At 59.8% G+C, this 20724-nt stretch overlaps 4 gene segments (V, D, J or C); all 4 read right to left on the reverse strand.

Annotated features, from left to right (window-relative positions):
* Positions 1 to 5461: 5461 nt before the first annotated feature.
* LOC132532216 (Ig lambda chain C region-like) lies at positions 5462 to 10688 on the reverse strand. The segment is given in 2 exon segments: positions 5462 to 5918; positions 10628 to 10688. Coding segments are annotated over 2 exon segments (384 nt in total).
* Positions 10689 to 12053: 1365 nt separating this feature from the next.
* On the reverse strand, positions 12054 to 13984 carry LOC132532217 (Ig lambda chain C region-like). The segment is given in 2 exon segments: positions 12054 to 12510; positions 13924 to 13984. Coding segments are annotated over 2 exon segments (384 nt in total).
* Positions 13985 to 15349: 1365 nt separating this feature from the next.
* Positions 15350 to 17281, reverse strand: LOC132532218 (Ig lambda chain C region-like). The segment is given in 2 exon segments: positions 15350 to 15806; positions 17221 to 17281. Coding segments are annotated over 2 exon segments (384 nt in total).
* A 1364-nt stretch (positions 17282 to 18645) lies between these two features.
* Positions 18646 to 20576, reverse strand: LOC132532219 (Ig lambda chain C region-like). The segment is given in 2 exon segments: positions 18646 to 19102; positions 20516 to 20576. Coding segments are annotated over 2 exon segments (384 nt in total).
* Positions 20577 to 20724: the final 148 nt, after the last annotated feature.

The following is a 20724-nucleotide window of genomic DNA, read 5'->3' on the forward strand; positions in this document are numbered from 1 at the left end:
AGTTGATTAACAATGTTGTGTTAGTTTCAGGTGTACAGCAAAGTGATTCAGTTATACATATACATGTGTCTATTCTTTTTCAAATCCTTTTCCCATTTAGGTTGTTACAGAATACTGAGCAGAATTCCCTGTGCTATACAGTAAGTCCTTGTTGGTGATCTAGTTCAAATACAGCAGTGTGTACACGTCAATCCCAAACTCCCAATCTATCCCTCCCGTCCTCGCCCCCCCTGCCCCCCCGTAACCATACGTTCATTCTCTAAGTCTGTGAGTCTGTTTCTGTTTTGTAAATAAGTTCGTTTGTATCACTATTTTTAGATTCTGCATATGTGATATCATATGATGTTTATCTTTCTGTCTGACTTACTTCACTTAGTGTGATAATCTCCAGGTCCATCCATGTTGCTGCAAATGGCGTTATGTCATCCTTTTTAATGGCTGAGTAATGTTCCACGAGCGCTTTTTAGATGCACCCAGTTTCTAGCTCCCGTGGACAGAGAAGGAAGGGCATCCAGGCCGCTGGCTCCCCGGGACCTGGTGACAACACAGAACAAATGGGGAAGGGGGTGAGAGAGGAGAGGAAAGAGGACCCAGGAGAGGGGATTTGGGGGCTGAGGAGTTTCAAGAGAGAAAGAATGGAGTGTGGTTCTCAAATCCACTCAGAGGCCGACAGTGGGGAGGACAGAGAGGGGATGGTTGGATTGGGCCCCTTGGAGGTCACTGGTACCTGGGAGTGCAGGGAAAGATGGGGTGACGTCAGGAAGGGAGGGCAATGTGGAGCCCCCAGAGCTGTGCTGTGAGGGGCTGAAGGGAGGAGGGTGTGGCTGGAGAGAACATGGCCCCAAGTCGGGTCATGGGTGGGAGACAGGTCCAGGGGGACCGGAGGGGGTGACAGGAAAGTGGGTTGGCCTCAATGTGCCATCCTTGAGGATCAGAGCGTGGGTGCATGGCTGCCGAGAGGGGCAGCCTGGGTGAGCCAGATGGCTTACCCTGGAGTGACCGAGAGCCTTGGAAGCCACTGGAGCTGCCTGCTAACTGAGTGAGGTCACAGTCAGAGGCCCTGCCGGAGTGCCCTGTGTCGTGGGCTCACACTCGGTGGCCCTACTGCTTTCATATGAGGAAGTACAACCCTCAGGAGTTTGTCAGGTCACAGAGGCCATCCTCGAGTCTGGGCCTCTCATTACCTCCGGGTTCTTTCTTTCCCCAGGATCATGTCTGTGGGCCTATAATGGCCATCGGGAGGGAAACTGGGAGCTGCTGAGGCTTGAACGCTGGTGCTGGGCCCCAGAGACGGCCTTCCAGCTCTCTGACCGCTGGCCTGGGTGTCTGGGTCCTCCGTTACTGCCGTATCGGGAGCAGGCAGGGCCGGGACTGGCCCCAGCTGGGGCAGGGCTTGCTCGGGCACTTGGGAAACAGCAGCTGACTGGCAGCCAGTGGTCTGAGACCTGGAAGGGGTTGGGTCACTCGTGGGCTGGTAGTGATTCCAGCCCCAGTGTCAACTGCAGGGAAGGGGACTGGAGTGGGGTGCGGTTACAGTGACCGCAGGGAAGTGGGGTGTCTCTGAGGTTTCACGGAGGGGCTGGGACATCCGAGGGGTGAAGCATCCCCACAGCTGACAGCCCAGTGGCTGCTCCGTGGCAGGGCGTCCGTCCATCATGGGGCCTGAGATTCCCCGAATTCAGGGCCCCTCTTCCGTATGCCCCTCTGCACGCCCCCCAGGAGCGGTGGTGAAGTCTCACTTCCCGGAGGAAGTGGGGACCCCAAAGGTTCTTGGCAGGAGAAGGCAGAGGCAGACACAGGGGCCTCAGTGGGGGAGAAGGGGAGCCGGCCTGCTGCTCTGGGGGGTTGCGGGAGGGCTGTCCTTGCCTCTGAGCTCCTGCTGTGCTCAGCACTGGGCTTCCTTCCCTGGACCCCAGATCCACAGCTCCTTGGGCAGCAGCCCCTGACTGAAGGTGTTGTGACAGTTCCTGCATCTTTAGAGACCAGGGAGTGGGGGGGGCGGGCCTGGGCCTGGGAAGCCACCTACTGGGGACTGACCCTCCTGGTGTTGGGGCAACCAAGGGTGAGCCCTGCGGTGACCCTCCCTGGGAGCCTGGACTGAGGTGGGGTCTTCAGAAAGAGGCGACCCTCTCTCGGCCCCTCCCCCAGTGCCCTGACCCTGATTTCTGACCCAGAGCATGAGGAAGCCAGCCACTCTGACCTAAGGCCCCTGTCCCCCATGGTCCCTCATGGGCCCCAGCAACTCTGTCCCCTTAAGCCGTGGGTCCCAGGGAGGGAGACCTGATTCAGGTGGGCTCAGAGCTCCCCAGGGAGGAGGCTGGATGAGTCAGGAGGGCCTGGCCAGGGTGGGCAGGGCACTGGGGGCGGCTGGGAACCTGGGGGCAGGAGCTGAGCTCTGGGGTCGGGTGGGCGGATGGGGTTCAGTCCTGCTGTGAACGTGGGCAGGGTCTCTGGGCCTTGTGTCTCCATCCGTAGGGCGTGTGTCATTATAGGATCTTCCTCCGAGGGAGGTTTGATGCCTGGCTGGTAAGGCCTGGAGAGCATTTAACCGGGGCGGGAGGGAAGCAGTGCCCCAGAGCTGAAGCTAAGATCAAAGTCCCTCCCCATGAGCCCAGGAGGAGAAGGGGCCGCAGGAGGCCAGGGAGGAAGGAGGCGGAGCCTGGGCTGGGAGGCCCCCAGGAGTGGCCCAGCCCAGGGACCAGGCAGGACACAGAGGGAGAGGAACGTGGGCGAAGTTTCCCGAGTCAGTTATGCTAACAGCCATACTGGAAAGAAAGGACAAGCCGGGGGCAGGGAGGTGTGGAGGGTCCCCACCAGGGCAGAGAGGGAGGGCTCATCTGGAGGTCACCAGCCATGGGCAGCTCCGGCCAGGAAGGTGGCAGGGGGTGGGCACGGCCTTGTGCTGGAGGAGTAGTGGGAAGAAGGAGAGGGCGGATGGGTGATGTGTCCTGGCTGGTTGCCTGGGAGATGCCCAGGCAACCAGGAGACTGTGAGCCTCTCCCTTTAGTTACTTTCTCACTGGCGCCTAGGATTCCCCACCCCACCCCCAGAATTCTGGAGAGAGTGCAAATTAAACACGAGACAAAAAAAGAAATGAGCAGAGGGCATGATTTCTGAATAACGATGAGGACTTTTTATTGCAAGTTGTTTGGTGCAGGAAGAGGGCTGCGGTGGGCCCAGGTTGGGCACGGGGAGACCCTACCGGATCCTGTTGGGAGAATCTCTATGCCCTAATTTCTTTTTTTGGCCATGCTGTGTGGCATTCAAGATCTTAGTTCCCCGACCAGGAATGGAACCTGTGCTCCCTGCAGTGGAAGTGCGGAGTCTTAACCACTGGACCCACTTGGAAGTCCTGGATGCCCTAATCATGGGAGCTCTGGGCACCCTCTTTGGCCCCTGACCCTTCAGGTTCACACGTCCTCATAACTTGACCTCCTGCCCTGTGCTCCCTGCTGCTGCCGACATCAGCTGTGACCTCTCATCCTTCCTGGGGCATCTGTCTGCCTGAAGATCCCCTCCCCCCAGACCCTCTCCCCATGTCCTCATACAGCATGTCCATCCATCCATTTGTATTGGTGTCAGGTCTCCGCCCTTTTGGGGAGGGGGTTTCTTGCCTCATAGTCTCAGATTGTGAAGAATCCAGGGAAGCAGTTCAGATATTATCCTGGGGGCAGGGGAGTGGGGGAAAGGGCCTGAGGGCCGGCGGTGGGCGAGGTCCACACAAGAAAAACAAGTGTAGGGAAGTTGCAGAGGTGGGCTCTCCTGGGTCCTGCTGCCCTGCTCTGGAATATTCTCTGGGCTTTTCTGGGTGAGAGTGAAACTATCCCTCAAGGAAACATGAGGAATCAAGAGGAGAAGGTCCCCGGGAGAGACCTCAGGGTCACAGTACCGGGAGCAAGAGGCTCACTGAGACCATCCCATCCTGTCCCCAACTGGGGTCTAAGAACAGTGAACAGACTAAAGGGTGAGGGTTACAGGCCCCAGAGCAATTCAGACCCCAGCCCCAGACAGGACAGAGAAAACAGAAAAACCTACCCAATTGTCACTCCTGACCCCAAGAAGATGGAAAGGGAGAGACTCACTCAGGATGGTCAGCTGGGTCCACACAGCACACAGTGACACAGCCTCAAACATAAACCCACCTGTCAGCCACCCAGCCCTTAACCCAGGCCCACCTGCAGCAGTACCGAGGCTCCAGGACCACCCTCTTTGTCATGGGAGCTAGTCTGGCCTTGGGGAGGGAAGGGGAAACCTCTTCAATCCTGCAACTTCACCCCTGGGAAGCGGGGCTCCATCCATCCCCAGTTGTGGGAGGGGCAGGAGGGATGTCTGGGTGTCACATCACATCCCAGGGAACTCCCTTTCTGGAGAGCAGCTTGAGGGGGGCGTCATGGTGGGAGGGTCAGGAGCCTGTTTAGCACCCTGAGGGGATGGAGCTGTGCTCTCTGCAGAGCAAGGCCACGGGGCATTCTGGAGGCTCCAGTGCCCTAGAGGCAGGTCCAACAGGGCCATGTTTCTAGTAACTTGTGTGTGTGTGTGTGCAATGAAAGGTGCAGCTATGAGATCCTATGTTAGCACCTAGGACAGTCATCTGGGAGGGTCTCTGATCCCATTCTGAGCTCCTAAAGAAGTGTACTAGTTCACAGACGAACCCACGGCACCTTCCTAGAACATGATGCCGGACCTCGAGCTCATGGGGCCCATCGACCACCATGGACACTTGGACATGAGGCAGTTGTGGTGGAGTCAGTGCTGGGCTGACTTCTAAGGGTCAGAGAGAGAAAGGCTGACCTCGGCCCTGGGGCCTTGAATGGAGGCAGGACCCACCTGACACAAGTGGGAGGAGGGATACCCGGGGGAGTGTGGGATGAGTGACCAGGGTCAGAGAATGGAGGTTCCTGTGAGTGTGACAGTGAGGGCCTGGGGGAGGGGCAGAAGGCAGTGTCCCTGGGGAGGTGGGAGCAGGAGGGGGCTGGGAGGGGGTGCAGTGGGGGTGACTCTAGGACGAGGTCATGCGGAATAGCCAGGGTGAGTTTTAAACCAAAGGAAACATGGAATCAGTGGGTCTTCATCAATGGACAGAAGGACACTTGAGGGGGAAAGTAAACCAGAATGTGGTGCTGAGGATTCCAGGGAAGGGAGGTGAGGTATTGTCCTGGGGGCCCTGGCAACCAAACACTGTGTGACCGGGACAATCAGATGTGGAGGTGGTCCACACGGAGGAGGAAACATGGAGGAGGGTAGGGAGGGTGGACAGACTTCCATTCCTGCAACGACCCAATTCCCTGTTCTCGAATGTTCTACGGGAGGGTCTCTGGGTGACAGTGAAACCATCCCTCGTGAAATCCCCAAGACCCATCCTCTATCTTGATTTCCGGATGGATAAGAGGATTTTGTTCCCCTTTGAGGATGGTTGAGTTCAGGACACCAAATGCAGAAAGAAAAACGAGCAGAGCATGAGTTCTGAATGACAATGAGGACATTTTATTGAGAGTTGACTGGGTGCAGGAGGAAGGGCTGGGGGGACCAGGGTGGGTGGGTAGACCCTCCAGGGGTCCTGTGGCTCCAGTCCCCTGAGGATGTGAGGACCAGGACCTAAGGGCACTCGGAGGCCGACACTGTCTTCTCCACGGTTTTCCCATCGTGCGTGACCTGGCAGCTGACCCCCTTCTCATAAGATTTCCACTCGCTGGCCGTCAGGGCCAGGTAGCTGCTGGCCGCGTACTTGCTGTTGCTCTGTTTCGAGGGCTGGCTGGTCTCCACGCCCTTGGTGATGGTGGTGCTGCCTGACTTCCAGGCCACCGTCACGCTGCCGGGGTAGAAGTCATTGATGAGACACACCAGGGTGGCCTTGTTGGCGTTGAGCTCCTCATTGGAGGGCGCGAACAGAGTGACTGAGGGCGAGGACTTGGGCTGAACTGCAAAGTGAGGGAGAGATGGGAGGTCACTGGGGCAGCATCCATCGCGGGAGCCCCTGACCTCAGGAGAAGCGGGCACAGGTGCCCAAAGTCCAGTGCATGGATCCCAGGCGGGCCCTTGCTCCCCTGAGGTCAGGCAGCCATGGCTGGGGTCGCTCACCTTCTGTCAGGGGATCCTCAGTGCCCGACTCCTGGGAGTTCGGGGCTCCCTGGCAAGTCTCCATCTCTTCCTCAGGCTCCCACGTCCCATAAACCACATCCCACCCTCTGCTCCCTGGTGCTGCCTGGCGTCCACCCTGCGGTCCCCTCTTTCCTCTGTCTGTCCTGGGCATCTGTCTGTCTGAGATCTTCCCCTGGTTCTCGTCCGGTGTCCTCATACAGGTTGTCTGTCTGTCCCCCATTCAGGCTCTCTTCCCTTGCAGAGGGGGGGATTGTTGCCCACAGTCCCCCTGATGCCAGCCTCACAGCCCCCAACCCTCTAGGGCTGCCACAGAGACCACAGAGACCCCTCCAGGGCTGCCAGGGTGGAGGGAGCGTCAGCCCCGGGGCTGGGGTCCAGGGAGTCCCACAAATGAGAGTTTCCATGTGGGTGAACGTTGCGTTCTGAGCCTGGGGCTGTGTCTGTTCTGAGGGGTCCCCTGACCTGTGAAGTCCCGCTGGGGATCTGTCTGTCCTGGGACATCTGTCTGCCTGGCCGGGTCAGTTCCTGTCACCTGTCCCTATGAGGAGTCCCCACGCTGGGCGTCTGAGCTAGGGGCTCACGTCCAGTGTGTAACTGGGTGCGGTGACCCTTAAGGCCCGAGTGTCCTGAGATCTGTGCGGCCTGGGGTGTCCTGCTTGCTGGGAGGAGGATGGGGACCTAGCACCCTGAGGTCACCTTCTCAACGGGACACTCGTCTACCCTTCCCCCGTGTACTGTTCCCTCCTCCACTCTCCAAGGCCCCTGGCTCTGGGGTCCCTCACTAGCCCCCATTTGGGTCCCTGAGCAGAAAGATCCCAGGATGACACCCATGCTCTGTCCAGCTCTTTCCAGTGTCCTTCCCACATCCCTGGACCCAGTGCCCCAGCCTGAGACCCCCATTCCTTGGGCCTCAGTCCCTCCCTTCTCCTCAGACCCCAGGGGTCGGCACCCTGAGGAGGGAGCTGACATCCCAGCATCCAGAGAAGAAGGGCCTGGAGGGAAGGCTCGGGATGGGAAGAGCGAGGGGTGGCAGGAGGGTCACTTAGCCCGTCCCCACCATGCCCACCAGGTTCTATGAAGAACGACAGGCTTGGGGGTGAAGGACAGCCTAGAAAGGTGAAGGTGACAGGCTCCGGAGAGTGAGACCCCAGCCCCAGACAGGAGGGAAAAGACAAGAAAATCTGCCTAAATTTCACCGTGGACCCTGAAGAGGAGGGGAAGGGGGAGACTCACCCAGGACGGTCAGCTTGGTCCCTCCGCCGAGCACAGCACACGGTGACACAGCCTTGAACATAAACCCTCCTGACACCCCTCCACCCCCTGCCCAGGCCCACCTGCAGCTGCACAGAGGCCCCAGGGCCACCCTCCTTGTCATGGGGGCTGGTCTGTCCTCGGGGAGGCTGAGGGGGGACCCCACCCCACCAGCAACTTCAGCCCTGGGAAGCGGGGCTCCATCCTTCCCCAGGCATGGGAGGTGCAGGAGAGACATCTGGGTGTCACATCACATCCCAGGGACCTTCCTTTCCCGGAGGAGGTGGGGTCCCCTGGTCAGTAGCGTGGGGGGCGTCATGGTGGGAGGGTGAGGAGCCTGTTTAGCACCCTGAGGGGATGGAGCTGTGCTCTCTGCAGAGCAAGGCCACAGGGATTCTGGAGGCTCCAGTGCCCTAGAGGCAGGTCCAACACGGCCAAGTTTGCAGTAACTCGGTGTGTGCCGGTGTGCGCGCATGTGCGTGTGTGTCTGTGTGTGTGTCTGCCTTTCTAACCACTCGGGTCTCTGTCCTGTGTAGCTCCTACAGCAATAATCTCACTGATCTGAGATCTCATTCCAGATCTAAGATGGTGAATCAGTACACAGTCAAGTCCACGGCACCGTCCTAGACCGAAACTTGACGTTAGACTCATGGCCCCATCGACCACTCACATGGTTTTCACTGGCATTTGTGGTGGGTAGGTGGTGGGCTGGCCACCGAGAGATTGGTGAGAGCAGAGCTGGCCTCGTCCCAGGAGCCTTGAAGGCAGTCGGGACCCTCCTGACACAAGTGGGAGGAGGACTGTCTAGAGGGAGTGTGGGATGAGTGACCAGGGTCAGGGACTGTGGGTCCTGTGCAGAGTGTGACCGGAAGGCCTGGGGGAGGGGCACAGGGCTGTTTCCCTAGGGAGGTGCGAGCAGGAGGTGCCATGAGGGGGGTGGGAACTCTAGGACGAGGTCATGCGGAATTACCAGGGTGGCTTTTGAGCAAAAGGACACGTGGAATCGGTGGGTCATCATCTACGGAGCCGACGGACTCCTGAGGGCTACACAATCCAGAATGTGGTGCTGAGGATTCCAGGGAAGGGAGGTGAGGTATTGTCCTGGGGGCCCTGGCAACCAAACACTGTGTGACCGGGACAATCAGATGTGGAGGTGGTCCACACGGAGGAGGAAACATGGAAGAGGGTGGGGAGGGTGGACAGACTTCCATTCCTGCAGCGACCCAATTCCCTGTTCTCGAATGTTCTACGGAAGGGTCTCTGGGTGACAGTGAAACCATCCCTCGTGAAATCCCCAAGACCCATCCTCTATCTTGATTTCCGGATGGATAAGAGGATTTTGTTCCCCTTTGAGGATGGTTGAGTTCGGGACACCAAATGCAGAAAGAAAAACGAGCAGAGCACGAGTTCTGAATGACAATGAGGACATTTTATTGAGAGTTGACTGGGTGCAGGAGGAAGGGCTGGGGGGACCAGGGTGGGTGGGTAGACCCTCCAGGGGTCCTGTGGCTCCAGTCCCCTGAGGATGTGAGGACCAGGACCTAAGGGCACTCGGAGGGCGACACTGTCTTCTCCACGGTTTTCCCATCGTGCGTGACCTGGCAGCTGACCCCCTTCTCATAAGATTTCCACTCGCTGGCCGTCAGGGCCAGGTAGCTGCTGGCCGCGTACTTGCTGTTGCTCTGTTTCGAGGGCTGGCTGGTCTCCACGCCCTTGGTGATGGTGGTGCAGCCTGACTTCCAGGCCACCGTCACGCTGCCCGGGTAGAAGTCATTGATGAGACACACCAGGGTGGCCTTGTTGGCTTTGAGCTCCTCATTGGAGGGCGCGAACAGAGTGACTGAGGGCGGGGACGTGGGCTGACCTGCAAAGTGAGGGAGAGACGGGAGGTCACTGAGGCAGCGTCCATCGCGGGAGCCCCTGACCTCAGGAGAAGCGGGCACAGGTGCCCAACGTCCAGTGCATGGATCCCAGGCGGGCCCTTGCTCCCCTGAGGTCAGGCAGCCATGGCTGGGGTCGCTCACCTTCTGTCAGGGGATCCTCAGTGCCCGACTCCTGGGAGTTCAGGGCTCCCTTGCAAGTCTCCATCTCTTCCTCAGGCTCCCACGTCCCATAAACCACATCCCACCCTCTGCTCCCTGGTGCTGCCTGGCGTCCACCCTGCGGTCCCCTCTTTCCTCTGTCTGTCCTGGGCATCTGTCTGTCTGAGATCTTCCCCTGGTTCTCGTCCGGTGTCCTCATACAGGTTGTCTGTCTGTTCCCCATTCAGGCTCTCTTCCCTTGCAGAGGGGGGGATTGTTGCCCACAGTCCCCCTGATGCCAGCCTCGCAGCCCCCAACCCTCTAGGGCTGCCACAGAGACCACAGAGACCCCTCCAGGGCTGCCAGGGTGGAGGGAGCGTCAGCCCCAGGGCTGGGGTCCAGGGAGTCCCACAAATGAGAGTTTCCATGTGGGTGAACATTGCGTTCTGAGCCTGGGGCTGTGTCTGTTCTGAGGGGTCCCCTGACCTGTGAAGTCCCGCTGGGGATCTGTCTGTCCTGGGACATCTGTCTGCCTGGCCGGGTCAGTTCCTGTCACCTGTCCCTATGAGGAGTCCCCACGCTGGGCGTCTGAGCTAGGGGCTCACGTCCAGTGTGTAACTGGGTGCGGTGACCCTTAAGGCCCGAGTGTCCTGAGATCTGTGCGGCCTGGGGTGTCCTGCTTGCTGGGAGGAGGATGGGGACCTAGCACCCTGAGGTCACCTTCTCAACGGGACACTCGTCTACCCTTCCCCCGTGTACTGTTCCCTCCTCCACTCTCCAAGGCCCCTGGCTCTGGGGTCCCTCACTAGCCCCCATTTGGGTCCCTGAGCAGAAAGATCCCAGGATGACACCCATGCTCTGTCCAGCTCTTTCCAGTGTCCTTCCCACATCCCTGGACCCAGTGCCCCAGCCTGAGACCCCCATTCCTTGGGCCTCAGCCCCTCCCTTCTCCTCAGACCCCGGGGCTTGGCACCCTGAGGAGGGAGCTGACATCCCAGCATCCAGAGAAGAAGGGCCTGGAGGGAAGGCTCGGGATGGGAAGAGCGAGGGGTGGCAGGAGGGTCACTTAGCCCGTGCTCACCATGCCCACCAGGTTCTGTGAAGAATGACAGGCTTGAGGGCAATGGACAGCCTAGAGGGTGAAGGTGACAGGCTCCGGAGAGTGAGACTCCGGCCCCAGACAGGAGGGAAAAGACAAGAAAATCTGCCCAAATTTCACCGTGGACCCTGAAGAGGAGGGGAAGGGGGAGACTCACCCAGGACGGTCAGCTTGGTCCCTCCGCCGAACGGATAACACAGTGACACAGCCTCGAACATAAACCCTCCTGACACCCCCTCCACCCCCTGCCCAGGCCCACCTGCAGCTGCACAGAGGCCCCAGGGCCACCCTCCTTGTCATGGGGGCTGGTCTGTCCTCGGGGAGGCTGAGGGGGGATCCCACCCCACCAGCAACTTCAGCCCTGGGAAGCGGGGCTCCATCCTTCCCCAGGCATGGGAGGTGCAGGAGAGACATCTGGGTGTCACATCACATCCCAGGGACCTTCCTTTCCCGGAGGAGGTGGGGTCCCCTGGTCAGTAGCGTGGGGGGCGTCATGGTGGGAGGGTGAGGAGCCTGTTTAGCACCCTGAGGGGATGGAGCTGTGCTCTCTGCAGAGCAAGGCCACAGGGATTCTGGAGGCTCCAGTGCCCTAGAGGCAGGTCCAACACGGCCAAGTTTGCAGTAACTCGGTGTGTGCCGGTGTGCGCGCATGTGCGTGTGTGTCTGTGTGTGTGTCTGCCTTTCTAACCACTCGGGTCTCTGTCCTGTGTAGCTCCTACAGCAATAATCTCACTGATCTGAGATCTCATTCCAGATCTAAGATGGTGAATCAGTACACAGTCAAGTCCACGGCACCGTCCTAGACCGAAACTTGACGTTAGACTCATGGCCCCATCGACCACTCACATGGTTTTCACTGGCATTTGTGGTGGGTAGGTGGTGGGCTGGCCACCGAGAGATTGGTGAGAGCAGAGCTGGCCTCGTCCCAGGAGCCTTGAAGGCAGTCGGGACCCTCCTGACACAAGTGGGAGGAGGACTGTCTAGAGGGAGTGTGGGATGAGTGACCAGGGTCAGGGACTGTGGGTCCTGTGCAGAGTGTGACCGGAAGGCCTGGGGGAGGGGCACAGGGCTGTTTCCCTAGGGAGGTGCGAGCAGGAGGTGCCATGAGGGGGGTGGGAACTCTAGGACGAGGTCATGCGGAATTACCAGGGTGGCTTTTGAGCAAAAGGACACGTGGAATCGGTGGGTCATCATCTACGGAGCCGACGGACTCCTGAGGGCTACACAATCCAGAATGTGGTGCTGAGGATTCCAGGGAAGGGAGGTGAGGTATTGTCCTGGGGGCCCTGGCAACCAAACACTGTGTGACCGGGACAATCAGATGTGGAGGTGGTCCACACGGAGGAGGAAACATGGAAGAGGGTGGGGAGGGTGGACAGACTTCCATTCCTGCAGCGACCCAATTCCCTGTTCTCGAATGTTCTACGGAAGGGTCTCTGGGTGACAGTGAAACCATCCCTCGTGAAATCCCCAAGACCCATCCTCTATCTTGATTTCCGGATGGATAAGAGGATTTTGTTCCCCTTTGAGGATGGTTGAGTTCGGGACACCAAATGCAGAAAGAAAAACGAGCAGAGCACGAGTTCTGAATGACAATGAGGACATTTTATTGAGAGTTGACTGGGTGCAGGAGGAAGGGCTGGGGGGACCAGGGTGGGTGGGTAGACCCTCCAGGGGTCCTGTGGCTCCAGTCCCCTGAGGATGTGAGGACCAGGACCTAAGGGCACTCGGAGGCCGACACTGTCTTCTCCACGGTTTTCCCATCGTGCGTGACCTGGCAGCTGACCCCCTTCTCATAAGATTTCCACTCGCTGGCCGTCAGGGCCAGGTAGCTGCTGGCCGCGTACTTGCTGTTGCTCTGTTTCGAGGGCTGGCTGGTCTCCACGCCCTTGGTGATGGTGGTGCAGCCTGACTTCCAGGCCACCGTCACGCTGCCCGGGTAGAAGTCATTGATGAGACACACCAGGGTGGCCTTGTTGGCTTTGAGCTCCTCATTGGAGGGCGCGAACAGAGTGACTGAGGGCGGGGACGTGGGCTGACCTGCAAAGTGAGGGAGAGACGGGAGGTCACTGAGGCAGCGTCCATCGCGGGAGCCCCTGACCTCAGGAGAAGCGGGCACAGGTGCCCAACGTCCAGTGCATGGATCCCAGGCGGGCCCTTGCTCCCCTGAGGTCAGGCAGCCATGGCTGGGGTCGCTCACCTTCTGTCAGGGGATCCTCAGTGCCCGACTCCTGGGAGTTCAGGGCTCCCTTGCAAGTCTCCATCTCTTCCTCAGGCTCCCACGTCCCATAAACCACATCCCACCCTCTGCTCCCTGGTGCTGCCTGGCGTCCACCCTGCGGTCCCCTCTTTCCTCTGTCTGTCCTGGGCATCTGTCTGTCTGAGATCTTCCCCTGGTTCTCGTCCGGTGTCCTCATACAGGTTGTCTGTCTGTTCCCCATTCAGGCTCTCTTCCCTTGCAGAGGGGGGGATTGTTGCCCACAGTCCCCCTGATGCCAGCCTCGCAGCCCCCAACCCTCTAGGGCTGCCACAGAGACCACAGAGACCCCTCCAGGGCTGCCAGGGTGGAGGGAGCGTCAGCCCCAGGGCTGGGGTCCAGGGAGTCCCACAAATGAGAGTTTCCATGTGGGTGAACATTGCGTTCTGAGCCTGGGGATGTGTCTGTTCTGAGGGGTCCCCTGACCTGTGAAGTCCCGCTGGGGATCTGTCTGTCCTGGGACATCTGTCTGCCTGGCCGGGTCAGTTCCTGTCACCTGTCCCTATGAGGAGTCCCCACGCTGGGCGTCTGAGCTAGGGGCTCACGTCCAGTGTGTAACTGGGTGCGGTGACCCTTAAGGCCCGAGTGTCCTGAGATCTGTGCGGCCTGGGGTGTCCTGCTTGCTGGGAGGAGGATGGGGACCTAGCACCCTGAGGTCACCTTCTCAACGGGACACTCGTCTACCCTTCCCCCGTGTACTGTTCCCTCCTCCACTCTCCAAGGCCCCTGGCTCTGGGGTCCCTCACTAGCCCCCATTTGGGTCCCTGAGCAGAAAGATCCCAGGATGACACCCATGCTCTGTCCAGCTCTTTCCAGTGTCCTTCCCACATCCCTGGACCCAGTGCCCCAGCCTGAGACCCCCATTCCTTGGGCCTCAGCCCCTCCCTTCTCCTCAGACCCCGGGGCTTGGCACCCTGAGGAGGGAGCTGACATCCCAGCATCCAGAGAAGAAGGGCCTGGAGGGAAGGCTCGGGATGGGAAGAGCGAGGGGTGGCAGGAGGGTCACTTAGCCCGTGCTCACCATGCCCACCAGGTTCTGTGAAGAATGACAGGCTTGGGGGCAATGGACAGCCTAGAGGGTGAAGGTGACAGGCTCCGGAGAGTGAGACTCCGGCCCCAGACAGGAGGGAAAAGACAAGAAAATCTGCCCAAATTTCACCGTGGACCCTGAAGAGGAGGGGAAGGGGGAGACTCACCCAGGACGGTCAGCTTGGTCCCTCCGCCGAACGGATAACACAGTGACACAGCCTCGAACATAAACCCTCCTGACACCCCCTCCACCCCCTGCCCAGGCCCACCTGCAGCTGCACAGAGGCCCCAGGGCCACCCTCCTTGTCATGGGGGCTGGTCTGTCCTCGGGGAGGCTGAGGGGGGATCCCACCCCACCAGCAACTTCAGCCCTGGGAAGCGGGGCTCCATCCTTCCCCAGGCATGGGAGGTGCAGGAGAGACATCTGGGTGTCACATCACATCCCAGGGACCTTCCTTTCCCGGAGGAGGTGGGGTCCCCTGGTCAGTAGCGTGGGGGGCGTCATGGTGGGAGGGTGAGGAGCCTGTTTAGCACCCTGAGGGGATGGAGCTGTGCTCTCTGCAGAGCAAGGCCACAGGGATTCTGGAGGCTCCAGTGCCCTAGAGGCAGGTCCAACACGGCCAAGTTTGCAGTAACTCGGTGTGTGCCGGTGTGCGCGCATGTGCGTGTGTGTCTGTGTGTGTGTCTGCCTTTCTAACCACTCGGGTCCCTGTCCTGTGTAGCTCCTACAGCAATAATCTCACTGATCTGAGATCTCATTCCAGATCTAAGATGGTGAATCAGTACACAGTCAAGTCCACGGCACCGTCCTAGACCGAAACTTGACGTTAGACTCATGGCCCCATCGACCACTCACATGGTTTTCACTGGCATTTGTGGTGGGTAGGTGGTGGGCTGGCCACCGAGAGATTGGTGAGAGCAGAGCTGGCCTCGTCCCAGGAGCCTTGAAGGCAGTCGGGACCCTCCTGACACAAGTGGGAGGAGGACTGTCTAGAGGGAGTGTGGGATGAGTGACCAGGGTCAGGGACTGTGGGTCCTGTGCAGAGTGTGACCGGAAGGCCTGGGGGAGGGGCACAGGGCTGTTTCCCTAGGGAGGTGCGAGCAGGAGGTGCCATGAGGGGGGTGGGAACTCTAGGACGAGGTCATGCGGAATTACCAGGGTGGCTTTTGAGCAAAAGGACACGTGGAATCGGTGGGTCATCATCTACGGAGCCGATGGACTCCTGAGGGCTACACAATCCAGAATGTGGTGCTGAGGATTCCAGGGAAGGGAGGTGAGGTATTGTCCTGGGGGCCCTGGCAACCAAACACTGTGTGACCGGGACAATCAGATGTGGAGGTGGTCCACACGGAGGAGGAAACATGGAAGAGGGTGGGGAGGGTGGACAGACTTCCATTCCTGCAGCGACCCAATTCCCTGTTCTCGAATGTTCTACGGGAGGGGCTCTGGGTGACAGTGAAACCATCCCTCGTGAAATCCCCAAGACCCATCCTCTATCTTGATTTCCGGATGGATAAGAGGATTTTGTTCCCCTTTGAGGATGGTTGAGTTCGGGACACCAAATGCAGAAAGAAAAACGAGCAGAGCACGAGTTCTGAATGACAATGAGGACATTTTATTGAGAGTTGACTGGGTGCAGGAGGAAGGGCTGGGGGGACCAGGGTGGGTGGGTAGACCCTCCAGGGGTCCTGTGGCTCCAGTCCCCTGAGGATGTGAGGACCAGGACCTAAGGGCACTCGGAGGCCGACACTGTCTTCTCCACGGTTTTCCCATCGTGCGTGACCTGGCAGCTGACCCCCTTCTCATAAGATTTCCACTCGCTGGCCGTCAGGGCCAGGTAGCTGCTGGCCGCGTACTTGCTGTTGCTCTGTTTCGAGGGCTGGCTGGTCTCCACGCCCTTGGTGATGGTGGTGCTGCCTGACTTCCAGGCCACCGTCACGCTGCCCGGGTAGAAGTCATTGATGAGACACACCAGGGTGGCCTTGTTGGCGTTGAGCTCCTCATTGGAGGGCGCGAACAGAGTGACTGAGGGCGAGGACTTGGGCTGACCTGCAAAGTGAGGGAGAGACGGGAGGTCACTGGGGCAGCGTCCATCGCGGGAGCCCCTGACCTCAGGAGAAGCGGGCACAGGTGCCCAAAGTCCAGTGCATGGATCCCAGGTGGGCCCTTTCTCCCCTGAGGTCAGGCAGCCATGGCTGGGGTCGCTCACCTTCTGTCAGGGGATCCTCAGTGCCTGACTCCTGGGAGTTCAGGGCTCCCTTGCAAGTCTCCATCTCTTCCTCAGGCTCCCACGTCCCATAAACCACATCCCACCCTCTGCTCCCTGGTGCTGCCTGGCGTCCACCCTGCGGTCCCCTCTTTCCTCTGTCTGTCCTGGGCATCTGTCTGTCTGAGATCTTCCCCTGGTTCTCGTCCGGTGTCCTCATACAGGTTGTCTGTCTGTCCCCCATTCAGGCTCTCTTCCCTTGCAGAGGGGGGGATTGTTGCCCACAGTCCCCCTGACGCCAGCCTCGCAGCCCCCAACCCTCTAGGGCTGCCACAGAGACCACAGAGACCCCTCCAGGGCTGCCAGGCTGGAGGGAGCGTCAGCCCCAGGGCTGGGGTCCAGGGAGTCCCACAAATGAGAGTTTCCATGTGGGTGAACGTTGCGTTCTGAGCCTGGGGATGTGTCTGTTCTGAGGGGTCCCCTGACCTGTGAAGTCCCGCTGGGGATCTGTCTGTCCTGGGACATCTGTCTGCCTGGCCGGGTCAGTTCCTGTCACCTGTCCCTATGAGGAGTCCCCACGCTGGGCGTCTGAGCTAGGGGCTCACGTCCAGTGTGTAACTGGGTGCGGTGACCCTTAAGGCCCGAGTGTCCTGAGATCTGTGCGGCCTGGGGTGTCCTGCTTGCTGGGAGGAGGATGGGGACCTAGCACCCTGAGGTCACCTTCTCAACGGGACACTCGTCTACCCTTCCCCCGTGTACTGTTCCCTCCTCCACTCTCCAAGGCCCCTGGCTCTGGGGTCCCTCACTAGCCCCCATTTGGGTCCCTGAGCAGAAAGATCCCAGGATGACACCCATGCTCTGTCCAGCTCTTTCCAGTGTCCTTCCCACATCCCTGGACCCAGTGCCCCAGCCTGAGACCCCCATTCCTTGGGCCTCAGTCCCTCCCTTCTCCTCAGACCCCAGGGGTCGGCACCCTGAGGAGGGAGCTGACATCCCAGCATCCAGAGAAGAAGGGCCTGGAGGGAAGGCTCGGGATGGGAAGAGCGAGGGGTGGCAGGAGGGTCACTTAGCCCGTCCCCACCATGCCCACCAGGTTCTATGAAGAACGACAGGCTTGGGGGTGAAGGACAGCCTAGAAAGGTGAAGGTGACAGGCTCCGGAGAGTGAGACCCCAGCCCCAGACAGGAGGGAAAAGACAAGAAAATCTGCCCAAATTTCACCATGGACCCTGAAGAGGAGGGGAAGGGGGAGACTCACCCAGGACGGTCAGCTTGGTCCCTCCGCCGAGCACAGCACACGGTGACACAGCCTTGAACATAAACCCTCCTGACACCCCTCCACCCCCTGCCCAGGCCCACCTGCAGCTGCACAGAGGCCCCAGGGCCACCCTCCTTGTCATGGGGGCTGGTCTGTCCTCGGGGAGGCTGAGGGGGGACCCCACCCCACCAGCAACTTCAGCCCTGGGAAGCGGGGCTCCATCCTTCCCCAGGCATGGGAGGTGCAGGAGAGACATCTGGGTGTCACATCACATCCCAGGGACCTTCCTTTCCCGGAGGAGGTGGGGTCCCCTGGTCAGTAGCGTGGGGGGCGTCATGGTGGGAGGGTGAGGAGCCTGTTTAGCACCCTGAGGGGATGGAGCTGTGCTCTCTGCAGAGCAAGGCCACAGGGATTCTGGAGGCTCCAGTGCCCTAGAGGCAGGTCCAACACGGCCAAGTTTGCAGTAACTCGGTGTGTGCCGGTGTGCGCGCATGTGCGTGTGTGTCTGTGTGTGTGTCTGCCTTTCTAACCACTCGGGTCTCTGTCCTGTGTAGCTCCTACAGCAATAATCTCACTGATCTGAGATCTCATTCCAGATCTAAGATGGTGAATCAGTACACAGTCAAGTCCACGGCACCGTCCTAGACCGAAACTTGACGTTAGACTCATGGCCCCATCGACCACTCACATGGTTTTCACTGGCATTTGTGGTGGGTAGGTGGTGGGCTGGCCACCGAGAGATTGGTGAGAGCAGAGCTGGCCTCGTCCCAGGAGCCTTGAAGGCAGTCGGGACCCTCCTGACACAAGTGGGAGGAGGACTGTCTAGAGGGAGTGTGGGATGAGTGACCAGGGTCAGGGACTGTGGGTCCTGTGCAGAGTGTGACCGGAAGGCCTGGGGGAGGGGCACAGGGCTGTTTCCCTAGGGAGGTGCGAGCAGGAGGTGCCATGAGGGGGGTGGGAACTCTAGGACGAGGTCATGCGGAATTACCAGGGTGGCTTTTGAGCAAAAGGACACGTGGAATCGGTGGGTCATCATCTACGGAGCCGACGGACTCCTGAGGGCTACACAATCCAGAATGTGGTGCTGAGGATTCCAGGGAAGGGAGGTGAGGTATTGTCCTGGGGGCCCTGGCAACCAAACACTGTGTGACCGGGACAATCAGATGTGGAGGTGGTCCACACGGAGGAGGAAACATGGAAGAGGGTGGGGAGGGTGGACAGACTTCCATTCCTGCAGCGACCCAATTCCCTGTTCTCGAATGTTCTACGGAAGGGTCTCTGGGTGACAGTGAAACCATCCCTCGTGAAATCCCCAAGACCCATCCTCTATCTTGATTTCCGGATGGATAAGAGGATTTTGTTCCCCTTTGAGGATGGTTGAGTTCGGGACACCAAATGCAGAAAGAAAAACGAGCAGAGCACGAGTTCTGAATGACAATGAGGACATTTTATTGAGAGTTGACTGGGTGCAGGAGGAAGGGCTGGGGGGACCAGGGTGGGTGGGTAGACCCTCCAGGGGTCCTGTGGCTCCAGTCCCCTGAGGATGTGAGGACCAGGACCTAAGGGCACTCGGAGGGCGACACTGTCTTCTCCACGGTTTTCCCATCGTGCGTGACCTGGCAGCTGACCCCCTTCTCATAAGATTTCCACTCGCTGGCCGTCAGGGCCAGGTAGCTGCTGGCCGCGTACTTGCTGTTGCTCTGTTTCGAGGGCTGGCTGGTCTCCACGCCCTTGGTGATGGTGGTGCAGCCTGACTTCCAGGCCACCGTCACGCTGCCCGGGTAGAAGTCATTGATGAGACACACCAGGGTGGCCTTGTTGGCTTTGAGCTCCTCATTGGAGGGCGCGAACAGAGTGACTGAGGGCGGGGACGTGGGCTGACCTGCAAAGTGAGGGAGAGACGGGAGGTCACTGAGGCAGCGTCCATCGCGGGAGCCCCTGACCTCAGGAGAAGCGGGCACAGGTGCCCAACGTCCAGTGCATGGATCCCAGGCGGGCCCTTGCTCCCCTGAGGTCAGGCAGCCATGGCTGGGGTCGCTCACCTTCTGTCAGGGGATCCTCAGTGCCCGACTCCTGGGAGTTCAGGGCTCCCTTGCAAGTCTCCATCTCTTCCTCAGGCTCCCACGTCCCATAAACCACATCCCACCCTCTGCTCCCTGGTGCTGCCTGGCGTCCACCCTGCGGTCCCCTCTTTCCTCTGTCTGTCCTGGGCATCTGTCTGTCTGAGATCTTCCCCTGGTTCTCGTCCGGTGTCCTCATACAGGTTGTCTGTCTGTTCCCCATTCAGGCTCTCTTCCCTTGCAGAGGGGGGGATTGTTGCCCACAGTCCCCCTGATGCCAGCCTCGCAGCCCCCAACCCTCTAGGGCTGCCACAGAGACCACAGAGACCCCTCCAGGGCTGCCAGGGTGGAGGGAGCGTCAGCCCCAGGGCTGGGGTCCAGGGAGTCCCACAAATGAGAGTTTCCATGTGGGTGAACATTGCGTTCTGAGCCTGGGGATGTGTCTGTTCTGAGGGGTCCCCTGACCTGTGAAGTCCCGCTGGGGATCTGTCTGTCCTGGGACATCTGTCTGCCTGGCCGGGTCAGTTCCTGTCACCTGTCCCTATGAGGAGTCCCCACGCTGGGCGTCTGAGCTAGGGGCTCACGTCCAGTGTGTAACTGGGTGCGGTGACCCTTAAGGCCCGAGTGTCCTGAGATCTGTGCGGCCTGGGGTGTCCTGCTTGCTGGGAGGAGGATGGGGACCTAGCACCCTGAGGTCACCTTCTCAACGGGACACTCGTCTACCCTTCCCCCGTGTACTGTTCCCTCCTCCACTCTCCAAGGCCCCTGGCTCTGGGGTCCCTCACTAGCCCCCATTTGGGTCCCTGAGCAGAAAGATCCCAGGATGACACCCATGCTCTGTCCAGCTCTTTCCAGTGTCCTTCCCACATCCCTGGACCCAGTGCCCCAGCCTGAGACCCCCATTCCTTGGGCCTCAGCCCCTCCCTTCTCCTCAGACCCCGGGGCTTGGCACCCTGAGGAGGGAGCTGACATCCCAGCATCCAGAGAAGAAGGGCCTGGAGGGAAGGCTCGGGATGGGAAGAGCGAGGGGTGGCAGGAGGGTCACTTAGCCCGTGCTCACCATGCCCACCAGGTTCTGTGAAGAATGACAGGCTTGGGGGCAATGGACAGCCTAGAGGGTGAAGGTGACAGGCTCCGGAGAGTGAGACTCCGGCCCCAGACAGGAGGGAAAAGACAAGAAAATCTGCCCAAATTTCACCGTGGACCCTGAAGAGGAGGGGAAGGGGGAGACTCACCCAGGACGGTCAGCTTGGTCCCTCCGCCGAACGGATAACACAGTGACACAGCCTCGAACATAAACCCTCCTGACACCCCCTCCACCCCCTGCCCAGGCCCACCTGCAGCTGCACAGAGGCCCCAGGGCCACCCTCCTTGTCATGGGGGCTGGTCTGTCCTCGGGGAGGCTGAGGGGGGATCCCACCCCACCAGCAACTTCAGCCCTGGG

The sequence above is a fragment of the Lagenorhynchus albirostris genome, chromosome 14 (genome assembly GCF_949774975.1).
Source record: "Lagenorhynchus albirostris chromosome 14, mLagAlb1.1, whole genome shotgun sequence".
NCBI lineage: Eukaryota > Metazoa > Chordata > Mammalia > Artiodactyla > Delphinidae > Lagenorhynchus > Lagenorhynchus albirostris.